This window comes from Aedes albopictus, chromosome 2 (assembly GCF_035046485.1).
Source record: "Aedes albopictus strain Foshan chromosome 2, AalbF5, whole genome shotgun sequence".
In the NCBI taxonomy this organism is placed as follows: Eukaryota; Metazoa; Arthropoda; class Insecta; order Diptera; family Culicidae; genus Aedes; species Aedes albopictus.
Window position 1 is genome coordinate 137,425,380 of NC_085137.1, and position 20,954 is coordinate 137,446,333.

The 20,954-nt window shown below is 41.6% G+C and overlaps 3 protein-coding genes across 3 annotated transcripts; 2 read left to right on the forward strand and 1 right to left on the reverse strand.

Annotated features, from left to right (window-relative positions):
* Nucleotides 1-22: 22 nt before the first annotated feature.
* Nucleotides 23-2,310, forward strand: LOC109414703 (chymotrypsinogen A-like). The gene has a single exon (XM_029853533.2). It carries the CDS (start codon nt 1,040-1,042, stop codon nt 2,294-2,296), a length of 1,257 nt encoding a protein of 418 aa, XP_029709393.1. The 5' UTR covers nt 23-1,039; the 3' UTR covers nt 2,297-2,310.
* A 30-nt stretch (nt 2,311-2,340) lies between these two features.
* LOC134288769 (serine protease grass-like) lies at nt 2,341-6,601 on the forward strand (the record flags this gene model as incomplete). The annotated part of the gene is made up of 2 exons (XM_062854641.1): nt 2,341-2,539; nt 2,599-6,601. Coding segments are annotated over 2 exons (615 nt in total), but the record flags the coding sequence as incomplete, so codon positions are not given.
* Nucleotides 6,602-7,074: 473 nt separating this feature from the next.
* LOC134288770 (solute carrier family 66 member 2) lies at nt 7,075-20,296 on the reverse strand. Its single transcript, XM_062854642.1, has 3 exons — nt 20,176-20,296; nt 7,446-7,751; nt 7,075-7,379 (listed from the first exon to the last, which is right to left on the reverse strand). Exons 1-3 carry the CDS (start codon nt 20,294-20,296, stop codon nt 7,216-7,218), a joined length of 591 nt encoding a protein of 196 aa, XP_062710626.1. The 3' UTR covers nt 7,075-7,215.
* Between the last annotated feature and the right edge of the window lie 658 nt (nt 20,297-20,954).

The window sequence follows — 20,954 nt, forward strand, 5'->3', positions numbered from 1 at the left end:
CGCATACACCATATTGGTTTCTATTCGCCGTTGCAATGGTTTTATGGCACTCAATAAAGCAGGACTACGGTTGAGTAGCTCAAGTGTTGAAAATCAGTTACTTGTAGGGATTTAAATGGATACTACGGCTGATACAATTTTTTGAAACACTTTGGAGTACTATTGAATCTCCATGTAACCATCAACAAAGACCAGGCCATATAAAACTACTCGAGCAAATTCAAGTGGTAGTCGTTCAAAGCATGTTGACACGAGGTACCACTTTGTTCGGTAGATGAAGCAAGCAGATGCTATCAAACATGATAAGATCACCTATATGATGACAACAGAACCACTTTGAAGGGTAAAGTAGACACGATTCCGGGATGCTGCTCGTGGAGAAATACAACGGTGGCAATGAAGCAAAAATGTAAAACGATGAGAATATTTTGTTAGTGGAATGAATTAATAGCCATCATTGTTCTGTTCGTCACCCGGTTCAGGCTCTCTCTCTCTCTCTTCTTGGCGTAACGTCCTCACTGGGACAAAGCCTGCTTCTCAGCTTAGTGTTCTATGAGCACTTCCACAGTTATTAACTGAGAGCTTCCTCTGCCAATGACCATTTTGCATGTGTATATCGTGTGGCAGGCACGTAAAGGAAAATTCCTGGACCGACCGGGAATCGAACCCGTCACCCTCAGCATGGTCATGCTGAATACCCGTGCGTTTACCGCCTCGGCTAAATGGGCGGTTCAGGCCTGGTGTTTTATTATCCCTTCGATCTACGGTGTCACTTTAGTCCAAGAGGTATAAATAAACAGATGACACGCACGAGGTATGCAAATAAGCACAACTTTGCTTGCGAATGAAAGGTAATGACCCAAAAGGAGAAATTTAATTTACAAATCTGAGCAAAGCAATGAAAGTAGGTAGAAGAAGGATATTTTCATATGATGCACTTAAAGCAGGTAACGAAGAATTGAAAAGGGTTCAACATTCAGTACTAATAACTACGATTGTATGTTCATGATGCATGTAGAGAGCAACTGACTCATTCAATATGTCCATTGCATACCTAGACTCCAAAAAGTGTAGATGTTTTCCAGCTCTATCTCGTAAATTAAAGCTTGTAACTCAGGCGGCAGCGACACCATCAGCTTCAATAAGTAAAATTATCAAGTTGTCTAATATTATCGAAATGAAGTGCAGTCGCTTTTTATTACTCATTGTGATCAACATCCAAATCACCAGTCAATTTAAGTGTGGCGTCCCCCAGCAGCAGAAGACGATCCAGTTGATAGTGAACGGTTTCAGTGCGTCGAAAGGACGATGGCCGTGGCATGTCGCGATTTTCCACAAAAATCATCCCCTCACTGCGTACGTTTGCGGCGGGACACTGATTTCGACTACGCATGTCCTGACGGCTGCACATTGTGTCATCAATCCACGCACCGGTTATCAACTACCGAGTAAGAGCATGTTGATCGAGGCAGGTGCGTACGACTTGAACCAGGATTTTCAAGGCAGACAGCGACATTCGATAAAAGCTGTCTACAAGATGTCTAACTATAGTAGGACAAGCCCTAAATACGACATTGCCATACTCGAGCTGGACTCGGAAGTTGAGCTTAGTCAGTATGTCCAACCGGCTTGCGTGTACTCGAGAAACGATTTGGCGGGAAAGATCGGAACGGTGATTGGCTGGGGTATAACGGAGACTAACGAAGTATCTAGTGTTCTGAAGGAAGCTGAGCTTCCAGTGGTCGATACGCTAACATGTCTAACGAGCAATCGTTACGTGTTTGGACCAATTTTGGACAAAGGAATGTTCTGCGCAGGTTATCTAGATGGTAGCAGTGTTTGTAACGGTGATAGTGGAGGAGGAATCTTTTTCAAAGTAAATGGAGCCTGGCACGTTGGTGGTATAGTGTCGTACAAACAAGTCAGAGAAGATAATAATGCACTGTGCCGGACGGAAGGGTACGCGGTCTTCACTAAACTTCACAATTACCTGCCTTGGATTAGCTCAGTGACTGGACTAAATGTAGTGGGTCCAAAAGGAAGACAAGCGCCGGATACGGATAAATGCGCGCCAAGAAGCGCCAAATCATCCAAAATCAGTACATATAGCTTTCCGAGAAATTGTGGCATCTATTCGCCTAACCGAATAATTTATGGACAGGTTGCAAAGGTTTTTGAGTTTCCTTGGATGGCGATACTGCTTTACAAAGACAAAAAGCTGAATTGCGTTGGAACACTCATCAACAAGCGCTACGTGTTGACGTCGGCTATTTGCGTTCACAAAAATATCCCGTAAGATACATTAAAGATTAGGGAGATGTCTATGAATAATGCAAAGTTACATTATCTTTTAGTGAAATAGTGCGTTTGGGAGAACACACCTGGTATCAAACTGTGGACTGTAATGACGATCATGATTGTGCTCCTCCTGTGCGGGATTACAAAGTGGAATGCGTAGTTTGGCATCAAAATTACAACGAAAAAACTGAATTGCACAACATGGCATTAATCAGACTGGGTAAAAATGTGGTGTTCGAAGGTAACAAACGATTCTTTCCGGATGATAGTTTACCACTAAAACCTTTCAATTTATTTCAGATCACATCCAACCAATTTGTCTTCCACTAACCCACGAACTAAAATCGACCGAATTAAGGAGCTACATCATTACCGGTTGGGGTACAACAGAACATAACAAACTATCGAAAACGCTGCGCAAGGCAACCATTATGGCAGTGAGTGGTCGGCAAAAATGTCACCGATTGTTCGCGGGGGCTCAGTACGATCCCAAAGCCATTTGTTCCGATCAGTTTTGTACGGTATCGGAGAATTCGCCGGCCTATTGCTATGGAGACGGAGGGGGACCCCTGGGTCAAACGGTACGATTCAACGGGTTGCGCTTCGTACAGTTTGGCATCTTTTCGAACGGATGGGGTGAATGCTCCCGGTCGAATATCGTTTTTACCAAAGTGGGTGCCTACATGGACTGGATTCTGGCCAATGTGAGACCATGAGCATCAGATAGAAGTGGTAGATTCCACATTTTAGAACATCATTCATATATTTCGACTGCTACTGATTTGAAAACATACTCTGAATATTTGAAAAATCAACGTAGATTTGAAGTGAGTTTCAAATATTATGTAATGTTTTTTTTTTACAGAAGGATGGTTTGTTTCATAATTAACTTGTTTCAGCAGTTGAATTAGGTAGCAAAACGTAAGGAAGATTGAAAAAGGAACAAGAAATACTTAAAACATTCGATTGAAGGATCATCAGATTAGTCGAAAACCCATTTGGGATATGCAAATCAAAGGCAATCGACGGTGTATGTTATATTAACAATATGGAATGATAATATGTGTTGCAACTGTAAACAAGATAATAAATTGAATATGGTGTATATAATAAATTTGAATAGATCGTCTTTATTGTGTAGAGGTTAGCAACAGAATAAAATTTTTATAACTTGTTGATAACAGATTGCTATGCACATGTTGCAGCAGTGTTCGGTTTGTACTCCAATATCCCCGGTCAAACGAACAATCCTATTCGCGTTTTATACCTTTTTTCACTGTGCGATGTTTCCATGATCTTCATTCTACCCTTCTCGAAATTTAGTTCTACCTACAATTCCAGGAAATGCTTTAGTTCGCCCATATCCGTCATCTGGAAACGTTTGGTAAACATCCTTCTGATCTTCTCTACACAATCCAGTGAGTTAAAAAAAAACAATGAGAACAATGGGTTCGATTCCTGCCGCAGCTGTCAGGAAAAGTTTTCAGCTGTGCTACTGGGCGTTGCATGCTAGTCGTTCGTTTGTCTAGTATCGTGCTTACTCGCCTTCTAAGAGCAAATAGTTCTTTGGATACATCGCACGTGTCCGTGTTTTTTTAGTGTTCCTTCCGGAGGCTTCGGTACCAGCTCCCAGGTATCATTTTCCGTAAAGAATTAAGCTCGCAGTCGATGGTATCTTTCTAGTACGTCCAGTCACTACGTTTTTTTCAGCTCTCTAGCTATGATTGATGGTAGGCTATCTACGCACGCCTCCGCATTAAATGCATACATCATCACGGATTCATCTATCGTCTCGTTGGTACCTGCGAGACTTTGATCGCCAGAATTTGTTCCAAAACTAGTAATAAGTTCTATGAACCCTCCGAGGATTCTGTGTTTCCGTCCGCTGTGCCTCGTGAAATTTCTACAGGGTAGGTACCACCTTCTATTTGCGAAGGGAGCGCTCCAGTCGGTTTGTTAGCCTCGTGAATCACTTTAGCTTCTTCATCCACTGGTTGTTCATCGAATTGTGAAGCTTCTAGAATATGAATCTACGTCGCTTCCTCAATTTTCTTTGATGTAGTTTCTACCATCTTGTGTTTCCAAAGACTCTACAAATTCGCGGTGCCTTGACGTCCAATGTCTTCTACTTTGCAAAAAATATAATATGCAACAATTCGAATCCGTTGCGTTTGGACGCCATCGCAATTGCACTCGCTTCTGTGTTAACCTTCCAGGACGCGCGCCATCAAGCAACCGAAACTGCACCACGCTCGCGCTGTATACGAAAAGCGAGGTTTTTTGGTAGTGTTATACTTTTTACAACAGCGCGCGCGCTGAAGGGTTAACTATCATGTAGAGATATATCTAACGCACACAACTGACCAGCTCGATGACCAGTGCCCACGATTCGTCCATTCTTCTTCGTCCGATCTTCATCGCCATTCCACTATCATCCAATCGTCGCACCGAAAACAAGTTGCACTGTAACTCCGGTACGTAGATCACCTAGTTTACCATGGCCGGCTGCCGACTTCCGACTCACTGCTTCCACTGCTGATACTCAACTAATTGTCGCAATAAACGCCATTTCTCGCTCGTTACGTTCACTCCAGCTTTCTGTCGGCTATCAGGTTTTCCGCCGGACTTCCAATTCTCTTCTCGATCCTTCCTCTTGGCCTGACCGGGTTTCGGGGCAGTCTGCTCGCTTATGTCCAAAACGTCCGCATCTGTAACACTTGAAATCAACTTTTCTCCCGGCGAAGGCAGTTTCTCTAGTGTCTTCCGAGCTTGTCGAAAACTTACCGGACCGCTTCACCTGTTCATCTAATAGTCGTTTTTTTCACGTATTCAATGGTTGAATACGTCTTTTTCTTCAGTCTTCACACAAACAGCTTTTATCTCACGAAGTACCTTCTAAAACTGGAGCAGAGAAGATTTCACATTTTCTCCTTCTTTGAGTCACAGTTCTTGAAAACACTTCCCAAAAAAACATTATTATTAAACGACACGAGAGTATGAGTCACTGCATGAAATTCTCTTCTTCTCTTTTCACTCTTACAGAAATTTTGTAAACAACAAGGCCAAGAAACGTTAAAATCCCATACAAAATCAAAAGAATGCAGCGTTCGAAGGTAAGCTGCTGCCACCAGGAATAAGTTTACTGTATGCGTGAAGGACCGTTTTTTTTAGCATGGGAATTTTTTAGAAGCATTTTAAAATTGACTTCTTATTCTTCCCATGTTAAAAAGTCGGTGCTTCACGCACATGATCAACTGTGGTAATTTGCTTCGTAGTCAACAATTCGAGAGTTCGAAGGTACGCTGCTGCCACCTGGAAAAAGTTTACTGTATGCGTGAAGGACCGATTTTTTAGCATGGGGAAGCATAGGAAGTCATTTTTCTAATGCTTCTAAAAAATTCAAAACAATATTTAATTAAAAGTGGGTTGGTATACATGATGAGAAATTCAATTAGCAAACTTTTTAGCATATAAATTTAATCAAAAAGTTTTTTCCCAGATTAGGTACTAATTGTGTAGAAAACGAAGATTCTTAACTCGTACATCAATCCGTTTTTAATTAAATAATGTTTTGAATTTATTAGAAGAATTTTAAAATTGACTTCCTATGCTTCCCCATGTTAAAAAATCGGCGCTTCACGCACATGATCAACTGTGGTAATTTGCTTCGTAGTCCCCAATAGGGCACTGCAAGCCACAGGCTTTGTTGTTCACGATTCGAGCTTAGAAAAATTTCGTCAGCTTTTGGACTTTACAAAATGTTTGCCAAAAATCTTTATTACACCAAAGAACCTAACCTCAAAATGACTGACAACTCTCAGGACATTTTGACAGATTCCAGTAGTTACACCGGAATTTCTCCAGGAGTTCTCTCGGGGATTACTTCAGAAATTTCTTCAGAAACTCATTCCAAAATTAAAGATTTATTCCAGGAATTCCATGCGGGATTCCTACCGCAGCTTCTGAGATCCTTCCAGGAATACTACAAAAATGAGCAGTAAGTGGTTCAATTTAGATATGACGAAATCAAATTTTCAGCACTGCCTTCAGGAAGTCGGAAAAACTTCTGAAAACATTTCAAAAGAAGCTATAAGAAGAAGCTGAGATGGAATTCCTGGAGGATTCCAAGAGTTCCTAGAAGAAACCCCTTGAAGTCCCTGAACAAATCTCAGAAGGAATTCTGGCACGGGTTTCTGGAGGAATCTCAAGCAGAATTTTTAAGGAATCTCAGAAGTAACTTCTGGGAGCTCCCTGCGGATCGCAGAAGGAAATCCTAGATAGATCCAGAGAAACCACAAAAAGAAATCCTGAAAGAATCTCGGAATTAATTTCTAGATAAATTTCGGAAGGAATTTTGAAGAAATCCAGGAACTTCTGAAGTAATCTCAGAATGAATTATTTAAAAGATCTAGGATATAATCTCTAGAAGAATCCCTGGAGTACTTCCTAGAGCAATCCGGGCAAAAGCTTTCGAAGGAATCTCAAATAAACCCCTGGAAAAATCTCATCAAAAACTCCCTGGGAATCCCAGAAGAAACTCCTATCAGAGTTCTGGAAGTATTTCTTGGAGGAATCCCAAATAGAATTCCTGTGAAATCCCAGAACGACCTGCCGAAGGGGTGCAACCGTGACGTCATCAAGTCATAAATCAACACACTTACTTAACAACATTTTTCAACAACAAGGCCACGAAACGTCAAAGATATTTTTCTTGACAAACCCTGTAGGCAACTCACTAACGAAAGTTCATAAGAGATGTTATGCGATTACAGACAGCAATAGCTTTTTTATACTAACTAATTCATAAAACAGTCCTCCTCTGGTATTTACCCGGAAAGTTGCGATATCAGTCCCATTTTTAAATCTTTCTCACTGAGCTGCATAAAGCAACAGTTTTCACAGTTAGCACTAATAATTCTAACTCACCTGCAGCGTGCCACAGATCCAGAACTGCGTCGGTGCATTCCTTAAGATAAAGTAACCAGTCTTGAACATATCACCGGCGGTCCACATGATCACCATGCAGATACTCATACCGTGCGTCGATTTGTTCCTATAGTTTCTAAGAAATTGCGGTGCACCTAAAAAGCGGGACATCGATTAATACTGGAACATGTCAGACCTGATTGTAGACTTCCGAAACATACCCAACATTGCTTCGGTAAAAACGGCTAGGAAGCCCACGGTTTCCATGAACCAAGTCACGGACAGCATTAGGTAGGTGATGGCCGCACCGACCACCCACACCACCAGCATAAAGTCCAGATAGGACTGGAAGTCGGTCCAGTTCCAGAAGTACCGCGAGTCGAAATCTGTGAATTCAGAAGAACATAGCAGATTTGATTTGAGGTGGATTAAACTATAGTCTGTCACGAAAATGGCTTGGTAACGAATCAACGAAATACAAAAACGGAATGGATTATACCAAAATTTGACGGGACAATACTCAATAGCTGTTAGTAAATGGCGTAAATAAATTAATGGTAGTTTTCAACGCATTGCATGGGGAAACTCCACGCTAACAAACAATAGCACTAAAAAACAGGGATCGTCCTGCAACACCTAATGACACCTCCCGAATAGAAAGTTCATAAATTTATTACAACGATGATGAAGCGAAATATGCCGATGATGGTCCCCATTTTCCATGATTTATGGTTGAGAATGGCATTCTCTAACTAGGCAGTATAGTGCATTCCCTCGGGTGTGGTCCTGGCTTGGGCATGTGGCTGGAGCTGGACGCTCCCCGTCTCACCAATAAACTAATGGGTCGCTTGCGCCTCTGGCATGGCATGTTGTCGTGAACGGTGAAAAATATGTGAAATGGAAAAATTAACCTCGTCTCCGGTGTGCTTGTTCGCTCACAGACAATTCGTTGGCTTTTACCGAGCTTTTACGTGGCGTGGATCCTTCTTCCTGTAGGTAGAGGTAATCGACGACCAATCGCTAGGTGGCTATTGCGTGACTGTGAAAGCATATAAAAAGCGTATTGTCAGAAGCAGAGATGGATTGCCCTTGGTCCCTTATTCCTTTACCGCGCTGGACGATTCGGGATTCTTGCGCTCCCTTGGGTGACATGTTGTTGGTCGCTGTAATGAGCGATTGATCTGTGTTTGATTTCGGTCTCCATTTCGGTTGTTACAAAATCGTGCACGACATGGAATACTATTCTCAACGGGTTTTGGATTTTTAAACATTCATGGAGGTCATGGTCAGTGTTCACCACTTCTTCGAGTGAATGAGAAGCATCGCTATGTTGTATAGGACAGTAAATTTACTATCCTACTCATGATTTTTATCAAAAGACAAAATATTTTCTATTAGAACCGATAACTTTGGTTGAAAATAGGGCAATACTGTCATGAGGCATTTCAAACATCGCGGTTTTCGAAATACAGTCAGGTTTTTTTACGCGGGGGATACGTACCGCGAAAAAAAAAACTCAGTTCAAAATCTAAAAAACGGCGTAAAAAAAGTCTCACCATTTCTCGACGAATCATGCAAAAATAAGACGATGATTTTTTTTATATGGAGTTTTCATTTACCGCGTAAAAAACCTAACTATACACCATTTTATGCTAGTTTTACGGGCAATCTTCCTGGAATTCTTGCAGAAATTCATTCGGTTGTTCTTACTCGTCCTGCGATTCTTCCAGCAAGTTTTCCTCCAGAAGTTCTAAGTATAGTACCTGCAAGAATTCTCGTAGTAATTTATATAAGAATTTATCCTGGCATTCTTGCTGGAAATCTTCCTGAGATTCTTTCAGGAATTCCTCCCGCGATTCCCTCAGGGCCTGCTATATGCATTCAACCAGAATACCTCTACCAGTTCTTTCAGGGATTTCTCTAGATATTCCTCCAGGTATTTCTTCAAGAAATTTCTCTTTGAATTCTCCCAGGCATTCCTGATGGGGTTTTTCTGGAAATGGTTGTGCAGTTTCCTCCAGCAATTTCCTATAGGATATCTGCTGTATTTTCTACAATGATACATCCCAGAATACTGCTTACTTACTTTCAGTCCTGGACACTCACGGTGGTGCAGAGGGCCAGATTTCCATCCTGGGCGATTGCCAGCCATCGCCTTGACCTGTAACCAGGTCAAATTTCTGTCGATTTGCTTGATTTCGTTGTTGAGGCTGCGCCGCCATGAGCCACTGCTGGGTTCTAATCTAATCTAAGTTAGATTATCTAACGCTTGCTTGTAGATTTCGTTTCCGCCCCTGCGTAGAGTGTGGCCGAGGTGGGTCACTTTCGCTCCCGAATTTCTGTCGCTAACGGCTTTTGATGGCATCGAAGATGGAGCTCCACATTGGAGATTCAATTGTGAGGCCACCGTACACGAATTATATACCGCAGGCAGCTATTGATGAAGACCTGCAGCCGTTGCGTGTTCTCTACTGATACACACCAGGTTTCGCTGGCGTATAGCAGCACAGATTTCACGTTCGAGTTAGAAATTCGGATTTTAGTGCGTCGACTGATCTGGTTGTTTTTCCATACATTTCTTAAACTCGCAAAAGCAGCCCTCGCCTTATTGATCCGTGCACCTATGACGATCTTGGTGCTGCCATCGGTCACCATTTGGCTACCAAGATATTCGAAGCGTTCAACATTCTCCACTGATTGCCCAGCTACCGTAAAGCTGGAAGGGTTGACCGTGTTTACATCCAACGATTTGATCTTATTGACGTTGATGGTGAGACCTGTACTGCCGTAATTCTGCAAAGTGACGTAAGCGCCATTCAAAATGCCGATATTTTTCGGTATATTATATATAATATCTGGTGTAAAAATAACACTGTGGTATGCCTGGTGTATTAGAATGTAAGATCTAGCCGTAATCTATCATCTATGGAAAGAAACTTAGAGGATGAGCAAGAGTTTTATGCATAATAACCTGAGACGAGACTCGCGAAGACAGTCTTCTTTTTCTCCACTTTGTTATTTTTTTCTTCTTCCTATCTGTGTTGACATCATGTTCTGGGCTGGTGGTTCAAACACGTACGTGACCGCATCATCTCACATGTAGTGTGACTGAATCCCATTCACGCACAAAATCATGTAGAGGTGAAATTTTGCATCGCCAACAATCGCCAAGCAAAGTAATCATTGGAATATTTTGTTTTCAATTTATTTTTGACAGTACAGGAGAAGGAAATGCTGCTCGGAGTGAATTTTGGCTTCAGAATTTATCTCGGATAGCAATACTTTACTCGTTTTAGGTAACGTAATCAAACGGGCTACAACTGACAGCTCAGTTGGGCTGCACTTGACGTTGCTTTTTTTCCTTTCCGCGAGTCTCGTCTCAGATAATAACCAAAAGATGAGCCAAAACTATCAATGTCGCTTACGTCACTTTGCAGAATTACGGCAGTGTAGCTGAGGAGCGATTGGCAAGATCATCGAGCGCCGTTGAGCTAGGAGAGCAACGTCATCAGCCAATTCGAAGTCATTTAGGAGCTCCATGGTAATGGGCTGGCACAGCAATCCACGATTTGGTGCACGGTCAATCGCACCTACCAGGATCTCGCCGATTACGATGAGGAACAGTAGCGATGATAGTATACACCCTTGCCTCACTTCAGCAACGACCCGGATGGGATCGGACAAAACACCGTTGTGCAGTACTCTGCACGAAAATGCCCTGTACTGTGCTTCAATGAGGCCGATGATTTTCTCAGGGAGACCCTTGTGCCGGAGGGCTTCCCACATGTTTCCGTGATTGAGACGGTCGAAAGCTTTTTCGTAATCAATGACATCCCAAAATGCTTATAAGAATTCCTCCAAAGATTTTTCCTAAAAATTTTCGGGAGGAATGGTAGAACCACAGTTGCAATTGCTTGAAGGATCTCAGTTGGAATTTCCGGAATAAATCTCCTGAAAATTTTCTTGGCAGAATCACCGGAGGAAAAATCCGAGGAAGATTGTCTTGAATATTCTCACCAGGTATTTCTGAATGAATCCCAATAACAATTTCTAGAAAATTCCCAAGAAGAATTTTTAGAGATAACCTGCAGGGTCTTCGGCGCGGATACCCAAAGTTGGGAATACAGTTTTGGGGTCTGTGCGCAATAAAAGTTACAGCTTGTTGATCATTGTTTTCGTTTCGTCGAATCGTGTTTTCGCGTGTGTCGGAGATGAGTTCCGCTGACATTTTCAAGAAAGAGGATGCAGGAGTCCGCAGCTGCTGCATCCGAATAATTGTTTTCGTTTCGTCGGATCATGTTTTCAAGTGTTTCAGGTGTGTTGGCGGGGAACGTCAGTTCCTCTGGCATTTTCAAAGAAGTAGATGCAGGAATCCGCTGCTGATGCATCCGTGTTGTGTTTGGCGACCGTAGACTCAGCGAGTGGTGTGAACGAGTGAACAGGCAATATGGTTTTGAGGGCATTCTAAACCTATTGAATACTGACACCTAGGACAAACACAGAAAAACAGCTGAATATGATTTTCCGGTGAGTTCATTGAGAGTTCGGTGAGAGTATGCCCTTTTATAATTGAACATGACGTATACATCGTGTGTGGGGTGGGGAGGGGGGTTTAACCTAAGGAAGCTAAATGAACTGGTATCCGGGCAAATGTTCGTGGGGTGGCCAGACTTGTCACGAGAAAACAATCATCATGTTGTATTCAGAAGGTCTACAGTGCATTTAGCTTACCCTGCTATAACAAACCCTGATCCTAGCCCTGATCATTCCGTTGCGGTATGACTTTGCAGCCATAGGTGGGTACACAATCATCATCATCATCATCATATCCAAGGAGGGATTGCAATCTCTGTAATTACTAGTAACACCTAATCAGAACTTCCTGGAGGAATCCTAAGAGAAGTTCAGTGAAGAAATTTCTCGATGAACTCATAAAGAGATACCTTGAGGAATCCCTGGAAAAATCGATATAAGTGTTCCTAGAGGAATTCTTGGAGGACCCCAGAATGAATCGCAGGAGCAAATATTTCGGATAACTCAAAAACGGCTCAGAATGATGCATCTTGAAAAAAAATAAATAAATAAAGTGTCGCTGGACGGTATTCGTTTACTTTCGAAAAATAGATCCCGGAACCACTGGAACTGCTTTCCTTGGAAATACGTATACCGGGTCCCAAATAGCCAGAAGTATTTTAGGCAACGTGAGACTAGCACAGAATGGTGTATTTTAAAATGCCGATGTTGACAGTATTGCTATATTTTCAAAACTTGGCTACAGATCAGGATTTCGGGAAATCGGTAAACTAATTCCAAAATGTCCAAAGTGACCAATCATCGTGATAATATGCTATAACTTTCAAAATTATGAAGTTTGATATGTCGCATGATGGTGTTTGTTCATCTTCGAAAAATGGATCCCGGAACCACCGGAACCGATTCCCGTGAAATCCGCATTTCAGTTCCAAAATGGCCAAAAGTATATCGGCAATTCATAAAACTTGAATTGCTACTTGGAATAACACAAAAACAGCTCAGAATGATGTATCTTGAAAAATCACGCAGATTGAGGAGCGCATGGCGGTATTGAATCATACTCAAAAATTGACCCCAGAACCGGTTCTCCGGAACATCTATAAAACTTTAGAACCACTGAGTGACCGGGATGGACTTTCAGACATATTTTTCTATCATTCCAGTTCACTTGGGTCTGAAAACTAAATTGTTCTCATATCGAAAACTTACTTTTCTCAAAATGGCCAATTCCAATGACCCACTTTGATTCCGGAATCAAACTTCCCTTTAATTTCCTTCCGAAGGAAGAACTCACATTTTGTGAATTTGTCGGGAGTGGAACTTCTGTGTGTGTTCATGATGGAACAGCTACGTGGAACTCCCGTTGAAACGTCTATAGGAATTCCCGTAGAGCTCTTGCGGGAGTTCCTGGTGAAACTTCTGGAGTGAAGTTAGTTAGCAGTTTCTTGTACAACTTCTAGAGGAATGCTCGGTCGAACACGGGAGGAATTTCCTGTGCAACTTCTAGAGGTCGTGGTCCACACGTTCGCTTCATAAGCGGATGATCATGGGTTCGAACCCAGCCCCGGCACTTGCAATTATTCGTCAGTTGCTCTTCCCCCCGAGAGCAGCTGGCACCTGACCCTCTTCGGAGCATATAGCTCTAACGGACCCGGAATTCTCGGATATCTGCGAACCGCAACTCATAATGGACCCCCAATCGGACTGGAAAAGGAACAGCAGCCACACATCAGGAACACCGTGCTTACCATTCTACCATGGACAGGGTAGAAGAGTGAAAGAAGCACGAAGGCAACCAGTTCAATAAAGTAGAATAGAATAGAATGCATTTAGGCGCTGTACAAAGTGGAAGTGCAGCATCCAATTGGAATCGCTCACGTAGTACCCTAGTGGACAAAAGAGCTGTAAATTAGGTTAAGTGATTAAGAATAAAAAACTTCTAGAGGAATTTCTAGTGAATCTAATTGGGAAGTTTCCGGCGAAACTAGTAAAGGAATTCCCGGGAGAGCTTCTAAACTAATTTCCGGTGAATTTTTTGAGAATACGCGATGGAGCTCTTACATGAGTTCTTGGTAGATCTCCTGCGAAAATTCTCGATCGAGAGGAATTTCTGGTGTTACTCCTGGAAAACTTTTCATTGCAACAACTTCTAGAGCCATTTTCGGTGAAGCTCTTGGGGAAATTCCCGACGGAACTTCTGTGGGAACTGGCGGAGGAATTTCTGAAGGAATTCCCAGTGAGACCTCTAAAGAAATTTCGCATGCTACTTCTAGAGGAATTCCCGGTGAAACTACCAGGAGATTTCCCGGTAAAACAATACCCTGTGGAGCTCCTGAAGAAATTGTTGGTGGAAGAAGAGATAAATTTCCAGTGAAACTACTAGACGAACTTCCATAGGGATAGAAAAAGAAATTCCAGGAAAACATCTACAGATCCAGTTCTGTGCAAGCTACTCTGAGAACCGGCAGTTCCACTTCGATTGAACCGCCACGATTGGCGGTAGTTGGGTTTCGGGTTAATACTTTCAAAGTGATTTTTGAAACCTTCAAAACTCGACCTTCGTTTACGAAAATTCACATTTAATAAACACAGTGGGAAGGTAGACAAATTTATTAAGAAAATTAGCCAGCATGGGTTAAAAGGTCTTTAAAAAAATCTACAGATCAGAAAAATGGTCACAGTGATACCCAACAGAAAAGAAAGTAGGATTTACCGGTGGCTGCTGCTATACTTCTGCTTCATTGGAACTCGTACAGGAATTCCCGATGAAACATCAAGAGACATTTTCAATGGGCCTTTTTTTAAGAATTCCCGATGGAACTCGTGCAAGAATTCGAGCTAAAATTTTCGGAGGAACTGCGGGAATTCCGACCGAAACTCCCAAGTATTTTCGATAGTATACCTAGAGAGAATCCACTATGGCGTAGCATATTCCTCGAAACCAATTATCCCATATCTAATACACGGCTCGCAGCTAAACCGGAGACTCCCACTCCCCCTAAATTGCTACATCATTTGAAGACGGTCCCTTAACTTAACTTTTTCCCACGTGCTTAGAAAATTTTACAAATTTTGCAATGAGAATATTCGCATATTTCTAAGTCGCAGTCAAATTCTCAGTTCAACCGCTCATACTAGAATAACATTTTGTGGAGCCTCCCCTAATAAACCAACACCATACACGAACAGTAATGTAAACGGATCAACAATACTGTTCGAATTGTATCCCGAATGAGTAGTTAAGCACATCTTATGGTTATCGTTTATGCGGGTCGTAGCCTTGCGGTTAGGATCAATAAGCTTTTATTCACCATTGGGTGAAGGTTCGATTCCCGCTCTAAGCGATGAAACTTTTCGTGATAATAGTGCTCCGTGTGTCTTTTTTTCTAGTGTTAAGTTTCGTTCAGTCTGTACAGCCTGGGGCTGAAAGCGGTGTCCGTGTATTTTTTCTTACAACATTTCAATGATGGTATTTTTATGGAAATCGTCCTTCACTGCTATTTTAATGAACATAACTGTACGGTGGAAAATCCTAAGAAATTCCTTGTTTTATATAGTTTTGAATTCCTAGAAATTCTTAAACTACTAGAAGAACATCTGGTACAACTCCAGCAACTACCAGAGGAATTTACAGTGTAACTTCTAGTGGAAGTCTTAGTGAAACAACTATAAAGAAATAACTGATGAAGTTTCTATAGGAATTTACAATGGAACAACTAGGGAACTTTGTCATGACACTCATAGAAAAAATCCCGGTGCAACTTCAACTTGTATCTCCAGTGGAACTCCTACAGAAATTTCTAACAGGACTGCTGCGAGAATTTCTAAATAGTGGAACATCTACACGAATTTCTCCTTTGAGAATTTTTTGTAAAGCTACTTCGGTCAGAACTTTTTGAGAAGTTCTAGGTGAAATTTTTAGAGAAATTAACAGTGGAACTTGTTAAGAAAATTTCAGTGAAATTCAAACAAATATTCTTGGTGAAACTTCTAGACGAATTTCCGATGGAATTCCTAGAGGTTTCCACGGAAATTGTTTTTGAAATCTCTAGAGGAATTTCTGAAGGGACTCTTGAAGAAATTGCCGGTGGAACTTAGCGAAGAATTCCCCGCTGAACTTCTGCCGGGCTCCTAGAGAATAATCGACGGAACTCCTGGAGGAATTTTCTTTGGAACTCCTTGTGAGTAATCGCTAAAGGAACTCCTACATAGAGAAATTGCCTGTGGTACTACTAGAGTAATTCCAAGCGAAACTGCTAGAGGAACTTCCAGTGCAACTTCTTTCATTTTCATTTTCATTTTGCAGCATTTGGTGGGGCAATGAGAGCGCAAGTCAGTCCAAAGCCGATGATAAGGAGGGGTAATGGCTGAATAGTCTTTGCTGACCACATAAACGCCATGGGATAGGAAAAGGGTATTTTGGTGTGGGATTAGGGTGTTGGTACAGACTTGACAATATCAATGCTATTCAGATGCAAAATAACTTTAAGGCTCAATAGTGAATCGCATACTTTCCAAAACCAAAAAGCAATAATCCACAAAATGCTAAGCAAGTCATGGAAAGAAAAAGCGCCCGATTGTTTATTTTGTCAATTATAACAAACGGAAACTTCTACCCTCTCCGACTCACCAGTCACCCCTGAAAAAATGTCCCTTCAGTTCTGGAAAATATATTATCCCCAATTAAGCCTACAATCGAATTGTCCGCGTGGTATTGTAGTACCCCTACTAGGTAAGAACCAGTCATTGCCATACATATTAAATGCTAGACATGACCCCATGGATAGCGTTTGCATATGTAAAAGCTTTGCTGATGTGACTTTCCTATTAGGCAATTCTCTCATCTCATGTTTGTCTTCAAAACCTTGTCAAGCTTAGAAAATTGAAGTTAATAAACAATACAATTAATACAAGGTTCGAATTCCCATAGAATGAAATCATTCATTCGCACTACAACACCATAGGAGATAATATCACATTGGCTAATTACAGTACAAATGCGAAAAATCTACCTTTTCCCCCTAACGGCAACCCGGGGACGCGCCCTGTTGGATTTCGAAAGCCTCGGAGAATATTACAAACCTTCAATGGCATTCCCATATACTAACCCACATTGCCCATTTAGGGGTCTGACTGGGCCTATTACCCTCCCTCAGTTTGTAATATTCTCACCAACTTGGAATTATATTTTCCAACCACATAAATGACTTCGACAAATGGTCGATATACTATGCAGCATCATGATCAGCATAACTATATCAGATGACTTGAAGATCCGATTATTACAGAATTGTTTGCCATTGATTATACATTCAGCTATTCCAATCATTACTGCAAAGCACATCGACCACATGCCTGAAATCAAAGCTTCCTGGAAGATATAATCCAAGCCCAGGGAGGAACTTCCAGTGCAACTTCTGGAGGAATTTCCAACGGAACTTCAGAAAAAAAAACTACTTAGTTTCTGATGATTTTCTTTAGATTTATTTATTATCTGTTTTAATTCAATCTCTCAAATACTATCATGCACCCGAAACTTATAGTTCTGTTTCGCGAAACTTATAGTTTCTGTTTCTGTTTATCCGGTGACCCCGAAAGAGCTGGTAGCGCGTGGTTTGAGAATTAAAGCTCTTAGGGCCGATTTCTTCACCTCGGCTTAACCGGTAAGCCAGGCTTACCCATATAGTTAAACCTGTCTTAACGCATAAGCCAGGGCGAAGAAATCGGCCCTTAGAAATTCGTTGTCGTTACCTGATTAACCACTTTGCGAGATCCCTCCAATAGATTTCGCATAGACCACACTTAAATTGCTTGCATCCCAGACAACCAGTACTCGTAAAAAAGTTGCATAAGATGATAAAGTGGAGGCCATATGCGTGCATGCCTCCATTTAGGCGCATGTAAAATGTACGCGTATCGCCCCCACTTTAACATGCTATACAACATCTTATACGATTACTGGTTGACTGGGATGTCCTCCTTGAACATAGTCCAGGTCGCGGGCCCGTACAGAATCACCGGTCTTATCAGCGTTTTGTACATGGTACATTTGGCGTGAGGGTGAATCTCATCGACCGTAGATTCTTGTGGAGCCCATAGTATGCCCGACTTCCACTGTTGAAGCGTCTTCAAATTTTGCGGCTAACGTTGTTGTCTGCCGTTTATAAGGACCCGAGGTAGATGAGGTCCTTCACCACCTCGAAAGTGTCCCTGTCTATCGTAACACTGCTGCCTAGGCTTGCCCGGTCGTTCGTGGTTCCGCTTCCCAACGTGTACTTCGTTTTCGAAGCGTTTACCGTGTATCCAACCTTTGATGCCTCACGCTTAAGGCGGGTATACAGTTCTGCCACCGTTCCAAATGTTCTTGCAATAATATCCAATGGATATTTTCCATATCATCCGCAAAATAGACAGATTGGCTGGATTTCGTGAAAATTTTGCATCGACTTTTGAGCCTGGTTCGTCGTATAACACCTTCCAGGGGTCTCCAGCTAGCCTAGTGGTTAAGGCTACCCAAGTAACCACAAGCATTATATCATAACATTAATTCAATCGTATTATAGTTTAGCTAATTCAAGATAACTTTTATTCTACATCAGTCAAGTAATGAGGCGTTCAATCTACATTATGAAAGCATTGAAGCATTATGGGATTTTGACAGTAAGGTATAGTTCTATAGGGCCGTTGTTTAATGCTTCATTGCATTATCATGTTAAAAGCTTTATGGCAATCAATAATGCAAGCATTTATTACTTTATATATGTCTTTACTTCCATCACTGTAAACAGAAAAAAAAACTCAGTTCGAAAAAAAAAATTGTAAAACATTTTTCAAACTATTCAAAAGAAAAGAAAAACAAACCCAAATTTTCATGGTTTGTTGCGTAGCACTTAGATTATCATGCTCAGATGTTGCAGTTTGAAAATTTATATTATGTATGGGTTTTTGGGTTTCTGGTTGTGACATGAAAACAATCAGATGCTGAGGGAACAAAACTTATGTAGGGTATTGGTTTCCTTATTTAACATAGTGCTTCGATTTCATAAAAGAAAGGATTAAAGCGCTGCGCTCCTTGTATTTTTTCTTATTTATTGTGTTTTTTTAACCACGTATGAAAACAAAAAGAACAGAATCAATACAGACGAATTTATATCTTTATACCTTCGTTTGTGGAATCAATCAGTTCTGTAATCGCTTGTTTTCGACTAGGATGAGTTTGGGAGAGTGAGATAACTGATAGAATGCCGACCCCAGCACAACTTTTAGAGCTGAAAACACAATTCAATAAGGCACGAGCTGAGTAAACGTTACTTTATGTTGCACATTTTTCCAGGTGCAAAATACATGGTCATTGTAGCACACAGCGTTAACGCGTCCGACTTCCTCCGTGTCTAGTTTCAGCAGTCTTGGTTCAATTCCCGAAATACAATAAAAAAAAATCAGAGTGAGAGTATCGGAGCAGGTATTGGTAGATAAAAATAGATAGAAAAATGACAAAAATACTTTTTTCCCTTTGTTGACATGATGTCTTAAGTATACATTCCATACGATTTCATTGCATTAGCTATATGGTACAAGCATTTTATATGCTTTAGCAATCACCACAGTAAAGCTTGCTTTAAATCAACAATAGTAGCGCCACTTTCGACTTTAAACCTACTTTAATGGTACCTAAATGACAAAACAACTTTATATCGCATGTCATATAATACACTATAAAGCGAAATTAATGCTCCATATCCAGCGTTATGGTTACTTGGGTATGGATCGCCAATCCGGAGACGGCGGGTTCGATTCCCGATCCGGTCGGGAAAATTTTCTCGACACTCTGGGCATAATGTATCATTGTACTTGCCTCACAATATACAAATTCATGCAATAGCAGGCAAAGGAAGCCCTTCAATTAATAACTGTAGAAGTGCTCAAAGAACACTAAGTTGAAGCGAGGCAGGCCAAGTCCCAGTGGGGACGTAGAGCCATAAAGAAGAAGAAGAAAAATAAGAAGAAGAAGGGCGATGTTGAACAGCAGGCATGAGAGTTCATCACCTTGTCATAGTCCCCAGCGAGATTCAAACGAATTAGACAGATCGCCCGAAATCCTTACCTGGTATTCGCGGCATTTTTGGAGGATTTGTCACACGGTAAAGACTTGGTCCGATGTCGAGCGGCCGTCAACGAAGTCGGCTTCCCTCAAATTTATCAACTTTGTGTGAAAGACGACGGAAGATGATGTGGGATATCACATCATGTTCAGTTTCTTAGATCTGGAGTGTTAGCTGGTGCAGGCAGGTGACCAACTTTTCCCGGCCCATCTTGATGTGTTCAGCTCCGATACCTTCCTTATTAATTAAATTATTAACTTAACTTCCTTAACTTCCCTCAACGTGGGTGTTGGTACGTTGTTGCTCATTACTGTACTGACGTAGTCATTTCTCTCGTTGGCGTTGGCTTGAACCTCCATATCTGCGCTCTCCGCATCATTGTGGTGTTCGTTGTAGTGCTGCTTCCACTGTTCGATCACATGACGTCCGTCAGTCATATTTATACTGCCAGGGCAATTTCGCTAATATTTATGAATAAGCCTTTACAAATTTTACGATCATCTATGCAAAGAATGACAACATACGGCCCTTACTGTTTGCTTAGTATAGGTGCTTAGTATACAGAGAATTAGAGATTTAGATACATTCTATCAGTTTGAAGGAATCAAAGGTATCAAATGGTAAAACAAAAACAGTCTTTTACAACAACTCAATTATCATCAATCAAAAGTGAGTATATATTTTGACAATAAAAAAAGCTCATTCCATTCGCATTATTATTTCTCGTCTTCGCCATGGATACGCCTGCGATACCTTATTTTACCACAGGTAGGTGGTATGTTCCTGGCGACCGTCCATGCTAGGTAGGTAAGTAGACGTAATAGTAGCAACGAATCCAAGCGAAACGCGGAAACTTTATGGAGTGTGAAATATGGCTAAATGCCACCGCTCAATTGTGCAAAATGTTCCGCTCCCGTGTCGGTGGCGTCCCATCTTCCCACAGGGTAATACTGGCGCGGGTGCACTTTTAAATTGCCACCCGTCGTCGTCTTCGCCATCATCGTTTGCATCATGTTTGCATTTTTCCTACGGCATTGGAAAAAGAGGTTTCCCTCCCTGATGGTCGGTCGTTGGTGCAGGAAAAGATACCTTCCA